This window comes from Pempheris klunzingeri, chromosome 18 (genome assembly GCF_042242105.1).
Source record: "Pempheris klunzingeri isolate RE-2024b chromosome 18, fPemKlu1.hap1, whole genome shotgun sequence".
Taxonomy (NCBI): Eukaryota; Metazoa; Chordata; class Actinopteri; order Acropomatiformes; family Pempheridae; genus Pempheris; species Pempheris klunzingeri.
In genome coordinates, this window is record NC_092029.1 from 14306534 (window position 1) to 14325508 (window position 18975).

Sequence of the window (18975 nt, forward strand, 5' to 3'; positions counted from 1 at the left end):
TTTAATCATTGAAAAAATATGTACATATTTAGTTTCTACAAGACAAAACAGGTCAAAGTACACAAACTAAAACAGATTTTGACTCTAAAGCACAGAGGACAATCACTAGAAGCGAGCGTATGCACTCCTCTGTGGAGCTGGCTGAGCTCCACCCTGCTGCAGCTGATGGCGGAGCTGCTGGGAGTAGGGATCCTCCATGGATTTGACGGACACCGTCGTCTTGGGCCCGGTCTTCCACTCGATGCCGCTCTCATCCACCACAGAGGCCTCCACGGTGACAGTGTGCGTGCCCAAGATGGAGAAATTCAGCAAGAACTGGGTGCTGAAGTAGTCGTTGTGGGGTTCTACCCGCTGCTCAATCTCATTAGTTTTCGTGTCCAGTGGGATCTAAAAGAAAACAGCATAATTATTGGAGTGTTCTCATCGCAGCCATAATTCACCAAAAAGAAATGCAACAAATGGGAGAACAAATGTCAGAACTTGTGTGACCTGTGGATAAATACACCATGTGGCTGTGTTTGCACTGTCTGTTGAAAATACCAGATAAAAGCCTCAATACATGGCACAAAGAGCAATATAACCAGGAGAATATTCTGTATGAGGAGCACAGGGGAATGGAAGATTTCATCAGATTTGTATGTATTTATTTTAAAGGTCCCATTTATGCAAAATGCACTTTTAATGGCTTTTTAACATAAATGTGTCCACAGTGTCTAGAACGTGAGAAAAACCATTTTCTCTCTTTTTCTGCTGCTCCATCTTTCAGTAAATGTATGAAAACGCTCTATTTAGATTTGGCTCCTCTTATGATGTCATAAAGGGATTTTTTTTTTTTGATCATGTGATCTCCCCCAGCCCTTCAGCAGGCCGACTGCCCCCCCATGAAAACCTCCTGAAACCACTCACTGTCCGCCACAGATTTTTCCAAAGGTCAAAGCACGCACATTTCCCTAATTATCTGAGCGGTCAAGAGAGACAAAAGGCAAACACTAGAAACCTTGTAGTCGGGGCCTGTCTTGCTCTGGAGAACCGAGGTGACGTTGAGACAGACAGACTGGATCTTCCTGAAGAGCCCTGGAGTCGAACCGTGCTGCACCACCCCCTCCACCTTTAGAGTCAGCTGCTGACTGTTCTGCACTGGGATCGGTTCACTCGGTGTCCGCGGGGATGGAGAGAGGGCAAGCTGCAAAAAAGAAAGAAAAACGCCTGGGTCAGCCTAAAGAGCAAAGATGGCATGCACCAGGGCTCACTTATCTGTAATTACAAATTAGGATGTACATTTTTTCTGACTGAAGTGATTACTGTACCTTAATGCTTGTTGACTGGAGCTTTTGGAAGAAGTACCTCTGGAGAGAGAGCGGGACCTTTAGCAAAGCTATGACAGCGTCACAGAGACAACCTGTGTGCTGAAACACAACAACAAAAGCAAACCGCAGTTTCATTATTGGCATTATTTGTCATTTTTTGGTTTTTTAATCCAAGTAAAAGTCATGTTGAGGCTAAAATATCTTCCTCAACAAAGACCTGATCAAGACGGCAGCATTAAAACATAGTTTCACCATCCGTGCAAGATGATTTTGTGATCACAGGGTGTTTTTACCAGGCACGAGACGGGAGGGTGTTTCTTGGTGAGGCCCTCCACTTCCTCCAACACACGACTGAAGACCGACAGCATCCGTCGCTCATATTCGCTCTCTGTCTGCACCGACCCCAGGGTGCCGTACTCCTGAAAACTAGATTACAGAGACAATCTGTTACAGGCAAAACGTCTGCCAGGAAAAGGCCTCCTGAGGATGTGTGTTATGGCAGAGCACTTTCATTAGAACACATTCAAGTATGTGGTGCAGCGAGAAACCTTTTTGTCGTATTAAACAAGACTTATTTATTTTCATTACAGCAGCTTCAATGTCAAATGTGCAGCTTACATCACACATGCTCTATTGCATCACACTGTAGTGGATTAAGTCATGACCGCATAACATATGATGCATTTAAACTAAGTTACATTTACAGCTAACACTTCAGTAGCAGTCTACCACATAAAATCTACATTTCCTCATATGTCCAGTCAGTGAAGGACCTCAAACCCGAGGAAATTAATAAAAGCTACAAGTTGTTTCAATCTACAGCAGTTTTCTCATAAACTCGGAAATGATACACAATGAGATACGTGCTAACTTTAATGTTAAACTTTCTCCTAAACCACCAAAGAAATGGATAAAAATGACACTGTTCCACCTTTTTAGACTACAACAGCTCTCACCTGGCTGCCTGTGGGTCCAGTATCAGTGCTTCTATGACATGGGAGACAAGCAAACAGCTCTGCTGTTGTCTGAGCAGACAGTTAAAGAGAGGCGACTTTAAAGAGAGAAGAGATTACACCAGAGGAACCAGGGTTCAAGTGTGATGTGGCGCAGGCACGTTTAAGGATACAGCTCCACGTTGCGAAGGGTGGCATAATCGGCATCGAACGACGACTGGTGCAAATCGGCGTAGCGAGCGGCGAGACCTCTGAACTCATCCATGCATACCTTCATCTGGGGGGAAAAGCAATGGTGTGACGATTAACTACATTTGGAGCACATTTAATCTTCTAGGATACACCTTCCTCTAGTGTTATTACTTTGTCCTTACCGTGTATTTATTTTATTCATGCTGCTGTAACAATACAATTTCCCAGACTGGGATCAATTAAGTCCATCCATCCATCCATGTAGAGAGTCTGTGCTCTCAGTTCCTCCCTGCTGCTGGATTTTGACCCACAGCCCAGCGCTACTGCAAGACTTTAAAATGTGTGTATATGCTTTTTCAGCCCATCTGTGCCAATTACCATCCCATTTCCTCACATTTGTAATTTGTGTAAAAAACTAAAATTCACTTTTCAGAATTGTTTTCTCTTCAATCTGTTATTCTTCCACTTTCTCTGCACTTGTTTTTGCTGTGTTTTAGTGATTCATAATTGCTGTATCTATTCTGCTTGTATTTATTACTTATCTGGTAATTTCTCATGGTAATGTCTTCGGCTTTAGGTTTTACCTGCATGGAAATGCGGCCGCACCGCTGCAGGTCATTGCCTGAGGTGAGGGCGACTGTGGTGGCAATGGCAGGAGGAGGGCTGGTTTTCAAGCTGTTGCAGGTACAAATGAGCTGAGACAGGGCTTGCAGGGTGTCGATCCGCAGCTTAATGAACTCGCACTGGAACGTAAGCGGGCTCAGAGGAGTGCTGGCTGCCTGGAGGGGGGGGATTAATCAGATAACAGAACAAAAACACAACAGTTAAATAGCGACACAGGTCTTTGTTGAGTTGACCTAACAAGGTATAGTCAGGTATTAGGTGAGTTAATCCATTAACTATTTGAGATGCTGCGAAATCAGCTTCAATATCAAGACTCTCCAGACTGACTAAAAGCAGCTTTAAGCATCTGTCATTGGTGAGGTGGGAGGAGTTGCATCAATGTGTTTTGACAAGTGGATGCATGGCAGTTAACTGACTGTGAGGGAAGCGATGCCCTTTTGGTAAGAGCGCAGGGCCTCTGCGATGGCGGTCATGGCTCCACTGTAGTCTCCATCCTCCACGTGACTCAGGCACTGCTCTGCCTGGGAAAACTCCTTCAGGCTGTTCAGCCAGAAGTAGAAGTGCTCTGATGCCACGCGGGTCCGCAGACTCTGGTACAGCTCGCTGGAGAACTCGTGGCATCCCTGCAGATCAATTATAATATTTCATCAAGACTTTATCAGATACCGTACCTGCCTGAGACCAACGGTACCCTTAGAGCGTCCGGTTTAAGTGAACAAATGCTGGGTAGTGCTGGTCATGTATGAGCTGATCAGATTACCATGCGTGAGGCCTGTCGTGCGATGCGGTACACCGTCCAGCCATTAGCCACATTCTCCAGCTGCTGTTTGATGACAGTCTTCACTTCGGCTGACAGAGACGACTGGCTAGCAACAAAAATCACTGTTGCCAAGGAAACCTGCAGAAATCATGAGTGGAGTGTTAAATCCAAACTCAAAGAGATATATTTACAAGGGCAATAAAACAAGTAGAAAAACAAGAAGGATTTTAAAACTGAATTAATCCATTCCAAACAGGTTTGCATGTGCAGATTGATTTCCCACTAGAATATAGATTACTGCTTAACTGTGATGTAAATTTAGTTGAGTCTCTTGTGTCTATGCTTAAAACGTAAAAGCTGCATTTAAGTGTTGTGAGACTCTTAAAGCCTTAATTTACTGTCTAAACAGCAACTGATGTCTGACTCATACAGGGTCTCTCACCAGAAGCTCTTGCTGCTTGTCAGTGGAGGAGTGACTGGCTACTCTGTAGAGGTCCACCAGATCTCCCAGCATGCCGTCGCCCAGCACCGGCAGGTGGGTGGCGATGGCCGCCAGAGCGTGGCACATGAGAACGCGGGAGGAGTCGCAGGATAAGTGGAGCTGGCCGAGCAGGAAATCCACAGCAGACTGGCTCAGATGGGGTCGACTCTTCAGCAGTTTAACCAGTGAGGTGAGCGCCGTCTGGGGTTGGCACAAATGGTAAGTAGAAGGATGGCTAAAGTCATAATGTGGATGCCGATTGATCAATGGTGCAGTCAGTTAAAGGTATACAGGTTTTATGATTGTAAGTTCAATAATTCAGCTTTAATGACAAATGCTCATAAAGTAATTCTGCCCTCATTAGTTGCATTGTTACATTTGTACAGCAGATATTAGATGGTATTATATCTATGTATATATCTTCTATATATGGATGCTGCTGGTGTGTGTGTGTGTGTGTGTGTGTGTGTGTGTGTGTGTGTGTGTGTGTGTGTGGTGAGTCTGGGATAGTGAGTCTTAAAAGTTCACACACTGGACCAGTTTTACCTTTCCAAGTCAGCATTAAACTATCAATAACACTCAGCATGGCATTTCCTCCAAATATCACTGACTGGAGCTGGGTATAATTTGAAATGTAATATTATTTCCAATAAAACATTTGAGTTTTCCTGAGAGTTCTTTTGAATTTAACAGAAGAGGCCAGACTGCTCATATGTTAAATGTATTCTAAACACAAGCAGCCAAAGCAGATCAAAGAATAAGTAAACTAGACTACAAATCTGACCAGACATTTGATGCCAGCTTTTAGAACAAGATATTTTTAGTTGGTACATTTAAGTTGGTATGAAAAATGTTACAGTGTTGTCTTACTTTGAGCGTGGCCTGTGCACTGGAGCTGCTGTCCTGACTGCAAAGCATCAGGAGGGACTCCACTCCCAAAACTGTGTCTTGCTCCAGCTGTATGATATCTGAGGAGCAGAAATAGCGACACTTACCCTTGGCACAAAGGAGCAAAAATCAGCGGGGTGAATGAGAAATCAATGCTTTGATGAGCCATTACTTGCTGTGACTAACCTTTTTCTGGACAGGAAATGGCGATGTTGGAGAGCACTATGACCCCGTGAGCAGCCACTGCCAGGTTGCTGTGGTAACAGCATTCTTGTGCCAGTTTAACCAGGTCAGTGAGCCGGGGGGGAACAGAGGAGCCACCTGAGAGGGATGTTTGAGAGGAATACAGATCAGTCTGGAGTTGTTCCCTTCTTCACAAGACAAATAACAGCATGAGAGAGTTGCTATTAAAGCCTGGTTAAGATTAAACTCTTAGTAATGTAAGAAATTCACAATGTGATGGGAAAAGATTTAAAAGTGAACACAACCTGTCATATTATTAAAGTACTGCTTGATTGCAATTGTTCCAGAGAGGGTGGAGAGGACAGCCAGCATCCCCAGCTTCAAGCTGTTGTAAGGGCTGGTCAAAGCACACTCACACAGGGTCTGCAGAGAAAACAAAACCACTGAATAACCTCCAGCTTTTAAACCAACATGGAGACAATGACACAGTACATCGGTCACACTCCACAGACACTCTACCTGAGTGTTTTCTCTCATCCAAAGGTGAGGAGCCTTTTTTGCCAGGAACTTCAGGTCATTGATTGCGAGTCTCTTCACCGCTTTTCTTGGGTCATCTTTCAAGTACTGAAGGAGAAGCTGGAGCTGTACAGACACAAAATTTAAGAAAAAGTCAATCACTACGTTTTTTTAAAAAGAGAGGACGAAGCTTAATAATGGCAACAGACCATGTGTATATGCATGTGTAGATCTCCTATCAAGACAAAAAACAACAGCATGTATTTATGCTGTGAATGGCTTTGGCCTGGTTGTCACTCACATTGCACCAGAGAGTATTTGCATAAAGTTTAGCTTTTCACAACTGTCGCCCGTAGTGCCCATGGTCTCCTTTTAAATCTCTGCATCTTCATCGGATGGTGCACAGCTACATGGCCAGATCCCATTAGCAATGAACAGCAGCATAATGCCGTCTCAGCTTTTGGGTGAAACAGCCCGTCACAGTAAATAACCAAACACTGAGGTACCGCTCTGTCATGGTGTTACCTGCTTTGGGATATCGATGAGGGAGGAGGCAGCCAGCTGGGTGAAGGTGTGCAGGGTGACGATGACCATAGGGGTGGAGGGATAAGAGTTAACCAGGTGCTGTAGGAGCTCTCTGCTGCTCGAGGCCAAGCTGGCATCATGATGCATGTGCTGCAGCATGGGGATCAACTTCAGCTTCAGTTCCACTGGAGTGTCTAAACCTGGGGGTTAACACAAGGTTGAGATATGGGCTGAAGAGGAATGCAAACTCTATATAAAATATGTTATTGGTATTTGGTGCTATTTGAATGTACAGAGTTGCATTTTAATTCTGATTATTAAATATATTGTATCTATATAGTGTTTTTTCAGCAAATTTTATCTTATCTGTTTACCTTATCTTATCTTATTAAAATTTTGGAATGTTTGTAATATTCACCAAATGTGTAAAGCTAAAATGGGGACATGGCTGTTGTCTTTCTGCAAGTGATCTGCAATGATTTTACTACAGAACAGAGATTTTACCTTGAATCATCTCACTGACTTTGTTGCAAATCCCAGCTGCAAAGTCTCTGAAAATCAGAAAACACACCAAATTTATTTCATTCAAATCATCGTCCCATTTATCTGCACTACGGTTTTAGGTAAAGCGACAATTTTCCTTACTTAGACTGTGCAGAGAAGCTTGCAGCGGCAAATATGGCAGCCTCCACTTCTACATTGTCATGAGAGTCCAGGCTTTGGCGAATACTGTGGTGGGCATTCTTCCTCTCTGGGATGATAGAGGCCAAACTACCGAGCATCCTGAATAGAAGCAACAACAGGGAAATCGTTTGTTTTAAGCCTCAGATAGACATCTGGCGAGAAAGAATCACTCATTTCCTCTCAGGCTGTAGAGTAGTGCAGTGTTACTGGTTGTTGGTCTTTACGTTCTAAAATTAGAAATCCTGTGCCCACCAGCAAAACATAAAACTTAAGTAGATTATGCATTATTACCTCAGAGTGATGGCTCTGGCCACTGGGTCGTTGCTGTGGATGACCGAAAACACTCTTTTGACAAATTCATCCACATTGAGGATTTTTTCGAGATGCTTCTCACTCTGTTGAGTTACCTTCAGCACACAGAGGCGCAGAAAGTTGTTCCTGAAATCAGAGAGACACGCTTTTATAAACAAAGAGGTCTGTGCCAGAGTTCAACCAGATGCAATAATCATGCAGCACATATTATTAATAATTACTTACTGTTAATGAACTCATCTTGCATTCCACAAAAGGTTTAGAATATTGTTTATGACAAATTACCTGAGCACCAAATGTCTTCAAATTGCTTTCTAGGTGTGTTCAGCTCTCAAAGAAAACTAAAGTATTATAGTTACATGTAATGTACCAAAGTGTAAATATCTCATAGTGAAAATATTTATTTCATCACAGCCATATATTTATATTTATTTTGCTATTGCTATTTTTTCTTTTACTATTGCTTCTTTTCACTCTCCCTGTACTATTGTTGCTGCTGTAACATGAGAATTTCCCCCTATGGGGGATCAAATAAAGAAAAGTCTAAGTCTAAAGTCTAATGAGCAAAAGCAAGTAGCTGTAACCAGCAAACTAGTAGTAGTGTGAGACGTTTTACTTGGCATGCACCCAGCTGTCAGTTCCCTCAGGTACACCTAAGTAAAAGTAATGTAGTTTAATGCACCCATCCTGCACTAAACCCTCCTTTCATGAAGGTTAAAATGTTCAGTTTATGATCATTTTGGAGGCGACAGTTGTAGTTGGCGGTGTTGTAGAATTCTAGTGTATTATTGAGAGGTGGCTCTATGTTTTTAGATTAGGATTTATCGCAGGGCTGTTGTAACCTTGTAATAAACTGCATTGTTTTTGGGTGGTACCTGGGTGTACCTGACAAACTAACAACTTCATGCATGACACCTGTCAGCTTAGTAGCAACCATCAAAATCGAAAACCATTATGATTTTAAGAACGAGCAACTATAGTCCAACTATATAAAGCATCCATACCCAAGTCTGAAGATGTCTGCTAGTTTGAGGAATGCAGAGTTGATGAGGATGGGAAATGGGTACTTCTGGAAGAGTTTGGGGAAGAGCACCACGGCCTCGCACTGCTCCCCAAGCTTCCCCGACCGCAACCCTGGAATTGAAGCAATTTTACTGGTTACGATAAAGCAGGGAAGGGTGATACAGTAAAAAAAAAAAAAAAGAAAAGCAAACGCAATGAGAAGACACGACACACAAGATCAGGCTTCAACCGATGAGCCGTTTGCTAATTTGTTAGCAAGCTAGAAAACGCACCTTTGTCCAGCTCCATGAGGGCGGAATTGGCGTCGAGTTCTTGTTCGCCATAACAAGCCTCTGACAAGAATGAACGCGCAGTTGAAAGCGACATTGTTGTTTAGTTTTTTAACTTGAAAAGGGAACAGGCTTGACACCCATGGGCTGTTAGCATTTCATTGTACCAGCGGCTGACCGGGTGTTACGATTTAACTACTTCCGGCTTGGTTTTTCGTAATAAAGCGCTCGTGTTACATTTACAAGTTTCATTAATTGAGTTTGACTTTTTTCTTAAAATCAAAATCTTCAAGTTAATAATTCTTAGGTAAATTATTCCGTTTAAAGTGGTGCAAAACACCAAAGTGCATGTAGTACTGTGCTTTTTTTTTGGTACTTTCACATCCAATCTCATTACTACATTTGCACGTCCTGTGTACATTATAGTTTATTCATTTTTATCATTAACTGTATACCTGCTTACTTCAGTGTTATAGTTTATTCTATATTCCATATATAGCTATCTCATAATTTATTCTATATTAATTCTGGATTATTTTATGAATCCCATTTTACTTTTATTTATGTGTCTCTTATAAACTATCGCATGAGCATCGTTGCAGGGAGCCTGAGATTTTGAAGAATTTCATTATCAATGACTGCTCCACTGTAACTGTTGTGCGCATATGAGAAATGAAAACCATAAACTTAAAGGGTGTCATTTATTTTGAAAGAACGGATTAGTCAGTTGTTACCGCGGCACAAAGAAAGCGGAAGCGGAAGTGATGACATTGAGGAAGTGGTAGTTTCGACCAATGGCAGCGCTCAGCGCAAGTTTAGCGGGGGATTCGGTCTCTGTGTTCAGAGGAGCTGTTCGCGGGAAAGAAGAGCAGTGGCAACACGGAAAAAGATCTCCAGCTAACGATCTAAAAAACATCTCAGTGTTATTATTAAAAACTATTTCAGATCGTCTTCTGCCGGGGTGTTGGGATGCTTTTCCGCTCAATTGTTGACAGGAGAGTGGGCAGACGAAGGCAGAGTGGTGAGAAATTAATGTATTTGGGAGAATTGGGGGGGCTTTTGGGTTGTGCCCTGTGGTTTATTGTGCTATCTACACAGTAACTGGTTTACCTTGAGCTAACTTAACATCCAGGGTAATAATAACAACGTAACATTTCTGCGTTACGTTTGGAGTCATAAAACCACCAAAGTTTACAGGTGGATCGTTGATCTCTCGTTGACGAAGTTGATGTAAAGTATTTTAAGCTAATGTATTCTGCTCTTATGCATTATATCAGACTAAACTCCAATTAAAATAAGACAAGTAAACCATACGTTGACTAATTTGGCTACATAAAAGTTATAATTAGTTTGTAATCAATGAAATGCGGTGAAAACACATGATTTCAACATTGGGATGCAACTAAAAAGTCAGTAAAGCTACGATAATACGGAGTGCTTGCCCTGAACCGGAAGAAGTCAAATAAAAATCAAACATATCCTGAAAAAACCCACAAGTAACTATAGCCAACAGATGTAGTAGAATTAAAAAGTACAATCTAACCTCTGAATTGGTGTAAAATCATAAATTCAAATCACTCATGTACCAGCATCTCAAAATAGTCTGACTAAATGTACTTTCTTCTTGTGTTTCCAGCCCTCCCTGCAGATCCCTGGCCCAGGTACCCTCTGAGCTCCCTGCTGGGGGGCTACCAGTGTGTCCGACATGACGAACACATCTCCTACGGCAACCTTGGTGACTCTGTACCACCGTTTGGACTGGCTTTCGCCTCCGGTAACCCACCAGTCACATAATCTCTACACAACAGAGCTAGAAGATGTTTCCTTTTCTTTGTCTAACCTGCATGTCCCCTCCTATCCCATCTCCCTTCAGCCGGAGACCTGCACAGCGTCCTTGCAGTGGCGAATGAGGAAGGTATTGTCAGGATCTACAACACAGAGAGCCGCGAAAACCCGCTTCTTAAAGGTATGTGCAGACACTCCTTTTTTCCATCTGTAGTTCTGTCCGTTATGAGGAAATATTAGTTGCTCATGTTGTGTGAATGTCTGCAGAATGGCTGGCCCATGAGAATGCTGTCTTTGACATCGCCTGGGTACCGGGGGAGCCTCAATTAGTAAGTACAACTCGTTCATTTTATAGTCCACTATGAACCATGATGTTAAGTCAGTAACATCTTTGATATCTTTTATTTGTATGCATTTATAGAGCCATATAGACATTTATGCATTGTATCTGATTAGCTACCCTTGTTCAAGTGACTGTGCTTAAATTTCCTTTTAACCTCCTTTTTCATACAAGTAAAGCCTTCTTTAAATTTGATTATTGTTCATCTTTAGGTGACCGCTGCCGGTGATCAGATGGCTCGGCTGTGGGATGTGAAGTCAGGGGCGCTCTTAGGCAGCTTCAAGGGTCACCTGTGCAGCCTCAAATCTGTTGCATTCACACCACAGGAGAAAGGTATACTACAGTATATACAGACCAATTACTACATCGCTGGGAGATAATTTGGTCCCTGTTTTCTCTCAAAAAAAACCCCATCTTCTATTGTGTGACGCTGGCTTTTGGGGCTCTGGCAGCATGTTTTTGTTTGGGATGTTTATATACACCCTCGTCTATTAGTAGGGCATTAATAGCCTCTAATACATATGCCAGCAGGGGGAAAAATTACTGGGATCTGATTGCAAAATCAAAGGAAAGAAACAACTTTTTTATAAGTATTTAATTTGGAAGCATGTAGGTGTAATTTTTCATTTAAATGTAATTTAAATTTTGCATTCATGATGCTTTTTTGTGCACATTTTTGATGCTTTGTCTTCTATTAAACAGCTGTGTTCTGTACTGGAGCCAGAGATGGAAACATCATGGTGTGGGACACCAGGTGCAGCAAAAAAGGTATCAGTTAGACATTTCAATTACAATAGGTTTGTTTTTGTGCTTGGTCAAACCCAATCTTCATTTCTAAAGTGCTACAATATTTTAGGCAAATGAATTGCATTCAGAGTGTGTTATCATGTTTATGCCTCCCCTTTTTAGATGGTTTCTACAGACAAGTGAAACAGATCAGCGGTGCTCACAACAAAGCAGAGACAAACCCGTCGACCAAAACAAAGAAGAGGCGGAATAGCATGCGTGGAATGGCTCCTAGTGTGGTGAGTTTCTTCAACAAGCTGACTCTCTGTAATGAAAGAGGGCTGTGCAGAAGGAAGGCTGATCTTTGAGCACCTCGTCTCTCTTGCAGGACACCCAGCAGAGTGTCACAGTGGTTGTGTTTCGGGATCAGCACACCCTCATTTCTTCTGGGGCTGTTGATGGGTAAGAAACTGCTGTTACCTATTCCTGACATGAATTTAAAATGGCTGCCAAAGCAAAGCATCTTGCATGGTCATGATATATATATATTTTGCATTTCTTTTGTCTCAACCAGAGTGATCAAGATGTGGGATCTGAGGAAGAACTACACCGCACACCATCACGATCCTGCTCCACTCCAGACGTACCGCTACCCCGGTTCTTGCATGCGCATGCGACTCGGTTAGTTTTTTGCCATACTGAGCATCATGTCTATCTGAATCATGCAGATGACCAGATTAAGTGATTGTTTTCCATCTGTTGCAGGTTATTCCGGACTTGCTTTGGACTCCACGAGGTCCAACGTCTTCTGCAACTGCACTGATGACAGCATCTACATGTTCAATGTTACTGGAATAAAAACCACTCCAGGTAAACGAGGACTCTGACTCTAATCGTTGTGTGTCTCTGCCCAAAGTGGACTTTTTCTAGTCTGTTACTGATTGAATTCATTGCCATTACAGATCACTAGATGGGGCTGCAAACTAATGTCATTTGCTTTAAATTAAAAGGGGAGAGTCGAACAAGATTTTTTATAGAGGAAACCTAGAGGTTGCAGGGACTCATATTCTAATATCTTGCAGTCAGAGGTTTGAATGTGTTGTCCTGGGGGATGTGGATGTGGATGTGGACTCCCAATCAGCTGCTTAATACTCGCATTGCAACCCAGGGAACCATTTTGAAACATCACACAGTACAGAGTGGTGCTTGTTGTACCCTTGCTGTAGCATAATGAGATGCACCGTGTTGCATCTTATTCAGGCTCGCATCATTTGTTTGTATTACTCTATTTTTATTATTTAGTGGTTCTAATGTTGCCGTTTGTTGGCCTCCACAGTGGCGGTTTTCAGCGGCCACCAGAACTCCTCGTTTTATGTAAAGTCCAGTATCAGCCCAGACGACCAGTTCGTGGCCAGCGGCTCAAGTGACAATCACGCATACATCTGGAAGGTACGGCCTCTGTTTTATTTGCTGCATCAAAATGGAAAATTGTTTTGTATTTGTGATGCTTTAAGGTGATCCTGGTGGTGTATTTTAGCATCTTTTGTCTATTTCAGATCTCTGATCCTAAATGTCCTCCCATGATGCTCCAAGGCCATAGCGAGGAAGTGACCTCTGTTGCATGGTGTCCAACAGATTTCACCAAGGTGAGGAGATAAACTTTCAGTGTTTCGAAGACTTTTGAGAAACCTGTAGACATATAACCAATCACAGCTATGGTAATCTCTATCCTGTTTCCTTTCTGCACTACCTGAGATTGATTTAGAGGTATTTTTGCATCCCAGCTGTGAAGCTGAGCTGTTTTAATGGGCTAGGAAGATGGATTTAGGCTCTGTATAATCTCCGCTGCTCTCTTGGCAGATTGCTTCCTGCTCTGATGACCACACTGTGCGGATCTGGAGGCTTCGCCGGGAAATGGATGGAGCTCAGTCCTCAGTGGGAGAGGCCAACCTTGTGGGCTGGGCGCGTCCTAAGTCTCCATCAGGTACGATTTACAAATACCACTAACCACCTCGTAACAACGTACACAATGTTTTTCTCTTACTCTTCTTTTCGTTGTATTGATGTCTTACCTTTGTGTGAGAAAAGAGAGAAGTCATAAATCACTGCCGTCTTGCTCTTGAATGCAAAATGCAATTATTCAGATGTTGTCACATCTAAACTAAGGAGACCTTCTGCTTCTGTTAAGGGCCTTCACTCAGAGCTGAGACGACCCCTCCCAAGAGCCAGAGGACGGAGAGCCTTGGTGGCCTGGCATCACCCCAGGTGGCTGCCTGTGCTCCCAGTGGAGCCGCCATGCCGCTGTCCTCCAGCACCACCTCCTCACCTGCCCCTTCTCAGGATGCTAAGCCCGCTGCTGTTCGCCAGAGAACACCTTCCTCTATCAAACAGTGGCTATCCCCCAACCGCGGCTCTCCTGGTCAGGTCAGCCCTCTGCTCCGTAGGGTGCTGAGCCCCTGTCCCCAGAGCCCGGCGAGCAGCACCTCTCCCACAGAACGACGGGCCAAACGCAGGCTGGAGACTGGCGACAGTCCATCCGCGAGCTGCGGCGGTGCAGAACAGTGTGACTGTGTTACTGAACTTTACCCCGCAGCCAAGAGAAGCCGGGACCTGTCAGGAATCTGCTGCGCCGCTCAGGAGAGCCACGCACAAACAGACTGTCACACACAGGACAAGAAGCAAGTCTCACTAAGACAGACTGACAAGGAGAACTGCTCTCCCAGAGCCAGCGACTGGTTGTCAGTAATGGGCCAAAAGATGAGGAAAGGTCAAGGAAGCCCCAGTACTCCCAGAAGTCCCAGTGCCTCTAAGAGACAAGAAGGCAAGATTCCAGCTTCACCAGTAAGCACAAAAATCCCTGCTTAATCAGCAGTTAATCAGTTTTTAACATTTACCTTCCCTCACAAGTATTACGGCTTCTCTATCGAGTCCTTTTGGAGCTTTTTCCTTGTCAGCATAAAAATCTCTTTGGCATAGCTGTTAGATTATGGAGGACTGAAATAATGAAGTTCTTTTTAGGAGTAGAACTTTCTTAAAGCAATTGGTCGACATTTTGAGGAATAGTCTTTTTTGAGTATACTATATAGTGAATACTGCTCTGGTAATGGTTAATATGAAGCTACAGGTGGCAGCGGGTTAAGGGCATCCTGAAAGCCGGATAATTAAGGGCATACCACATAACTGCAACGGTTCGATTCCAGCTCAGGACTATTGTTGCATGCCATACCCCTCTCTTTCTTTACCCTCGCATTTCCTGTTTGCTGCTATACTGTCCGCCATTGAAAAAAGAGAAAATGCCAAAAGAAAAATCTTGGAAAAAACAGCAGTCTTGGTTGAGGAATGATAGTTTGATGACTGAGCTCTGTCCCTCCTTATGCGTACTAATGTTTACAATGCATGGGAATGTTTTCTAGCCAATATTGCAGGTGACATTTTTTTTTTCTTTCTTGTTTTTCAGACCATCCGCTCACCACAAACCATGAAGAAAATCTCCACGTATTTCACGAGGAGGCCTCTGGAGTGACCACTTGTCAGATGCTCTGTGCTTGTGTTTAAAATGTTTGTATTTGGGGTATTTTTAACCTGAACCCGCAGGCAAAACTCCTCTGAGCATCCTGATCTGTGTCCAGATGACGTGAGTACATGAGTCTGGGCTGCACAGAGATTGACAAAACTGTCATTCTGAATATTTGATGCTGCGGTTTTCACATCCCAGAGGGAGCTTTTTTTTTTTTTTTTTTAATTTTAAATGGGTCATAGGTTTTTGCACTTGCCTCCTACACAATTTTCTGGTGCTGTGCAGAATCTCTGGTTGAAAAATCAAGTTGCGTGTTGCTGAGTAAATCTTTCATTTTACTCAAGCCAGACAACTTTAAGAGACACATTAGTGTTTAATGAAGTAGTCCAGGAGGTCAGCCAAGTATTGATCCTCAAGTGCAGAGAAAAGTATTTTTTCTGCAGGCGTCGTCATTTTAAGTTCTGCTTTAAAAAAAACCCAAACATTTGATACATATTTGATCCAAATCTTTGAGCCATTTTAGCCACTTCACTGAGATTCATCACTTCCTCTCTGTTTTTTTTTTCATGTATATGGTTTTGACCTTTTTTCTTTCTGTGTTACACGTATAAAATGTAATTTTTCTTGAGCAAATGCTTAAGTTGTTTATATGTACAAAACAACATTGTTGCTTGGTTCCTTTGTATTTAATTGACACAAATTTTCTGTGATCAGATTTTATTAAATTGAAAAGAGTTTTCAGAGTGTGTGGACTGCTGCTGGTTGCATATTATCAGTGTGAGCCATGTCCTTGTTTGATAAGTGACAGCGCTAAAGCCATGACTTTAATCATGTACTGCACCCTTCCCCACAGGTTACACATATCTCTGTCTTCTGATTGATTTATTGCAGAACTTTTAAGGGCGTGGAGAGTTTGAATAATTCAGTTATTCAAAGAGGAAAGAAAAAAATCTGGAAATGAAACGTGTCTTCCTTTCATTTTCTATCCCATTAGGCCTCTTGCTACACCTAATAGCTCTTTTTCACTGAAGACAATTTGACTGCAGAAAAAGCACTGTGTAAATAATGAAATGAATGAGAGCTGGATGACATTTAGCTGCTTTATTTTCATAGTGCTGGCATTGTGCAGACTGTTACGGCTTACTGGAACAGTAAAAAAAGAACTACAATGTGTCATGTTAATGTTTTTAGTAACCCTATGCTCTTCCTAATATGACCAGTCAAAATGTCTGCAGTGAAAAAGGTCCATTTGTAAAACAATCTCTTGGCATAGACCTGACCGCCTGTTTGGGAACCAATAATATCCTGTAGGCAAATAAATAATAAGACCATCATCCTTCTTGTTAAGATACACAAACATAAATACATACAATAGGCAGAATAGATGTCCTTTTTTCCCTCTGAGCGGGGTAACTGCAGTAACTTTCTCTGCTCATTGATACCACAGACTGACTATAACACTCACTACAGCTGCCACTCCTCATTCAGCCGTACAACGTCACCTATTTGTTTTCACATGTCACATGGTCAGGGCCCGCTTTCTGCGCGATCTGATTGGTTTAAAAAGTTTACCGTGTTCTTAATTCTCTGCTTGTGATTGGCCGCCGGACGTGTCAACCAGTGACGTACGCCCGTCGGGCTCTGCAGTCCGCTGAACAGTGAAGGCAGGCAGACGGCGTCTGAACGGCAGCGCTGGGAGTGTTTTACGGCTGCCTACTCAGCGCGACAGCCACTCATTTGTTGTATTTAAGAACGCCAGGTCTTCTCAGAGGCCTGTAAACGAACCCACCGCTCTGAATTCACCGAGGAATGTACTCATAACAAAGTCAATCGGATGTGGACGCGGCTAACTTTTAAGTGCTAAATGAGACTCGGTCGTCGAGCGAAATTGAACTTCATCGATCGCGGATAGTTCTTTCTGAAAATACTCGCAGCGGAAGTCTAAGTAGGATTAAAAACAGCATTTGGACTTATTTTTCACGAAGAACAACGCTTATTTCATGGGGCAACTATTTTTTTGTAACTTTCCCCCCTCCGCAGCGGTGCAAAGTGTTGTCGTAGCGACATAGATGAACGTCAGCTAACCGTAGCTAGCTAGCTTAGGTGCATTAGCTCGCAGCCTAGCAGTACAGTAGTTCGCTGCTGTTAGGACTTCACAACTAATCGAGGCAACTTTTTTCGTGACAATGACTTTCGTATGTTTTGCAACAGGTAGACATTTTGCAAACACAACAAAGCAGTAAAAAAACAGCGGAAATTTATAAACTTAAGTGATAATTTCCTTACGTCGGTATCTTCGGGTTATTCTGCGGGCAATGTCATAAGTAGTTGTTTGGCTTTTTGCATCGTGTTTTGAAGATTGTTCCCGTTTTTCCGAAAACAAGCTGCACCTATGATGCGGTCTTTGGACACAGTCTAACCCCAAAACCGAGCGACCATGTTGGATCATACAGAATAACACAAGACTTGGACAGGGGACGAGCTTCAAGTCTTGCGGTCGGCTCCATATTTTTGTGCTGATGCGAACAGTAGGAGGACAAGAGGAAACCTTTGATTTGACCTAGGGATTCAATATCTTGTCTGAAGTCTTCGTCAGTTAATGCATCAAAATGTCGGCCATCTCCGCATCCGAGAAAGTGGACGGGTTTACGAGAAAGTCCATGAGGAAGGCCCAGAAACAGAGGAAATCCCAAGGCTCGTCTCAGTATCGCACTCAGAGCGCTCCGGTCGAGCTTTCACCGCTGCCGCAGCTCAAAGGTACGGTAAGAGGATGAAGGGGTCTGCCGCTTAAAATAGGCTGTCATGACTAGTGTGTTATCTGCCCTGCTAGATGTGCTGCACATGCATTCAGCACGCCTGCATGTTACCGGAGCTGCAGCAGACGCAGAGAAAGTGGAAGCAAGTCTTGCAAATATTTTCTAGTTCACATACAGCAAGCACGGTGCATAAGTCGAAGGCCACCATGTTTAAACCAGCTGGACACAGTGGTCAAAAGAGTTATGGACATATCTCCTTCTTAGTTATTTGCTGCTTTTCTTCTGCAGTAACAGATTAGAAGAATTGACCACAGATCACTTGGGGGGGGAAAAAAAAAAAATGGCACGACTGACTGCCAAAGTACAATACATCAGTCTTGTGTTTGTGATGAATAATACTGAGTTTCCTCAACAGTTTCGTTCACTTCCCTTGCATCACAGTTGCATTGTGCTTACTTCCAAGTCACAAGACCCAGAGTAACCCCTCTGGAGCAGTTGAATTTACATGCAGAGGCACATCTAGAGAGATGTTGAAAAGGGGGTTAAGAGGGATTTATGCTCCATAAACCACTGTCTACAGTTTGGTGCTGTGGAGAACCAGCATGTAAAACACAAGGCCTGTGACGGATCAGAGTGGGTTGTTTGTGTTTTTACCCTCTGTATGTTGATGCTGGTAAAGACTGTTGTTAGTGCAAACAGCACCGAGAAAGGTGCAGCAGTCTTTCCTGTATGGCTCGACAAGTTTACGTTTTGTGGTGTTGCCAAAGCCATTTCCAGTGCAAACATGCTGAGTTATAGCTCAAGTGCTGAGCCAGAGGCAGGATCGCTGGAACACCTCCACTAAGCATACGGCTGTCTTAACTCATATCCATTAATTCCAGTACACTACTTAAATCATCCTAGCAAGTCTGAGAATTTGAACATGGAAGCTGCAAGGTCACAAACCATGTGATCCAAGCCTGATACTAATGCCTGGTCCCAATAAAAGGGTAGTATTCCAGCACTTCACAAAACTGACAGGTGTCTGTGAAGAGGTGAGCACCTAGGAAAAATTCGAACTACCTGTTGAATTACCACAGGGTTTGTTTTTGATTAGTTAGTTTCAGCTTTTTTTCAGGGGATCATCTGTACCCT

General features: G+C 43.1%; 3 protein-coding genes across 3 annotated transcripts in view; 2 read left to right on the forward strand and 1 right to left on the reverse strand.

Annotated features, from left to right (window-relative positions):
* ints7 (integrator complex subunit 7) lies at positions 1–8885 on the reverse strand. Its single transcript, XM_070849197.1, has 20 exons — positions 8721–8885; positions 8430–8559; positions 7405–7551; positions 7075–7212; positions 6934–6980; positions 6430–6629; positions 5908–6030; positions 5694–5811; positions 5392–5526; positions 5188–5285; positions 4279–4518; positions 3837–3974; positions 3493–3699; positions 3037–3231; positions 2434–2537; positions 2264–2332; positions 1601–1733; positions 1308–1406; positions 998–1183; positions 1–387 (listed from the first exon to the last, which is right to left on the reverse strand). Exons 1-20 carry the CDS (start codon positions 8812–8814, stop codon positions 106–108), a joined length of 2883 nt encoding a protein of 960 aa, XP_070705298.1. The 5' UTR covers positions 8815–8885; the 3' UTR covers positions 1–105.
* Positions 8886–9686: 801 nt separating this feature from the next.
* Positions 9687–15311, forward strand: dtl (denticleless E3 ubiquitin protein ligase homolog (Drosophila)). Its single transcript, XM_070848858.1, has 15 exons — positions 9687–9738; positions 10354–10491; positions 10591–10683; positions 10770–10831; positions 11055–11175; positions 11545–11610; positions 11752–11867; positions 11957–12030; positions 12143–12249; positions 12334–12438; positions 12905–13017; positions 13125–13214; positions 13429–13552; positions 13757–14409; positions 15026–15311. Exons 1-15 carry the CDS (start codon positions 9687–9689, stop codon positions 15089–15091), a joined length of 1980 nt encoding a protein of 659 aa, XP_070704959.1. The 3' UTR covers positions 15092–15311.
* Positions 15312–16749: 1438 nt separating this feature from the next.
* ppp2r5a (protein phosphatase 2, regulatory subunit B', alpha isoform) overlaps positions 16750–18975 on the forward strand; it is a 40553-nt gene continuing 38327 nt past the window's right edge. The window contains exon 1 of the mRNA XM_070848859.1: positions 16750–17842. Within this exon, the coding sequence (XP_070704960.1) occupies positions 17695–17842 (148 nt within the window). The 5' untranslated portion in view covers positions 16750–17694. The remainder of the gene's footprint in view (positions 17843–18975) is intronic.

Coding starts and splice junctions, on each gene's coding strand:
- ints7 (XM_070849197.1), bottom strand. CDS start 8,814: ATGTCGCTTTCAACTGCGCGTTCATTCTTGTCAGAGGCTTGTTATGGC. Junction 7,213..7,404: donor GCCAGAGCCATCACTCTGAG/GTAATAATGCAT, acceptor GCTTCTATTCAG/GATGCTCGGTAGTTTGGCCT. Junction 5,812..5,907: donor GGATGAGAGAAAACACTCAG/GTAGAGTGTCTG, acceptor TTTTCTCTGCAG/ACCCTGTGTGAGTGTGCTTT.
- dtl (XM_070848858.1), top strand. CDS start 9,687: ATGCTTTTCCGCTCAATTGTTGACAGGAGAGTGGGCAGACGAAGGCAG. Junction 10,492..10,590: donor TGGACTGGCTTTCGCCTCCG/GTAACCCACCAG, acceptor ATCTCCCTTCAG/CCGGAGACCTGCACAGCGTC. Junction 12,031..12,142: donor TCTTCTGGGGCTGTTGATGG/GTAAGAAACTGC, acceptor TGTCTCAACCAG/AGTGATCAAGATGTGGGATC.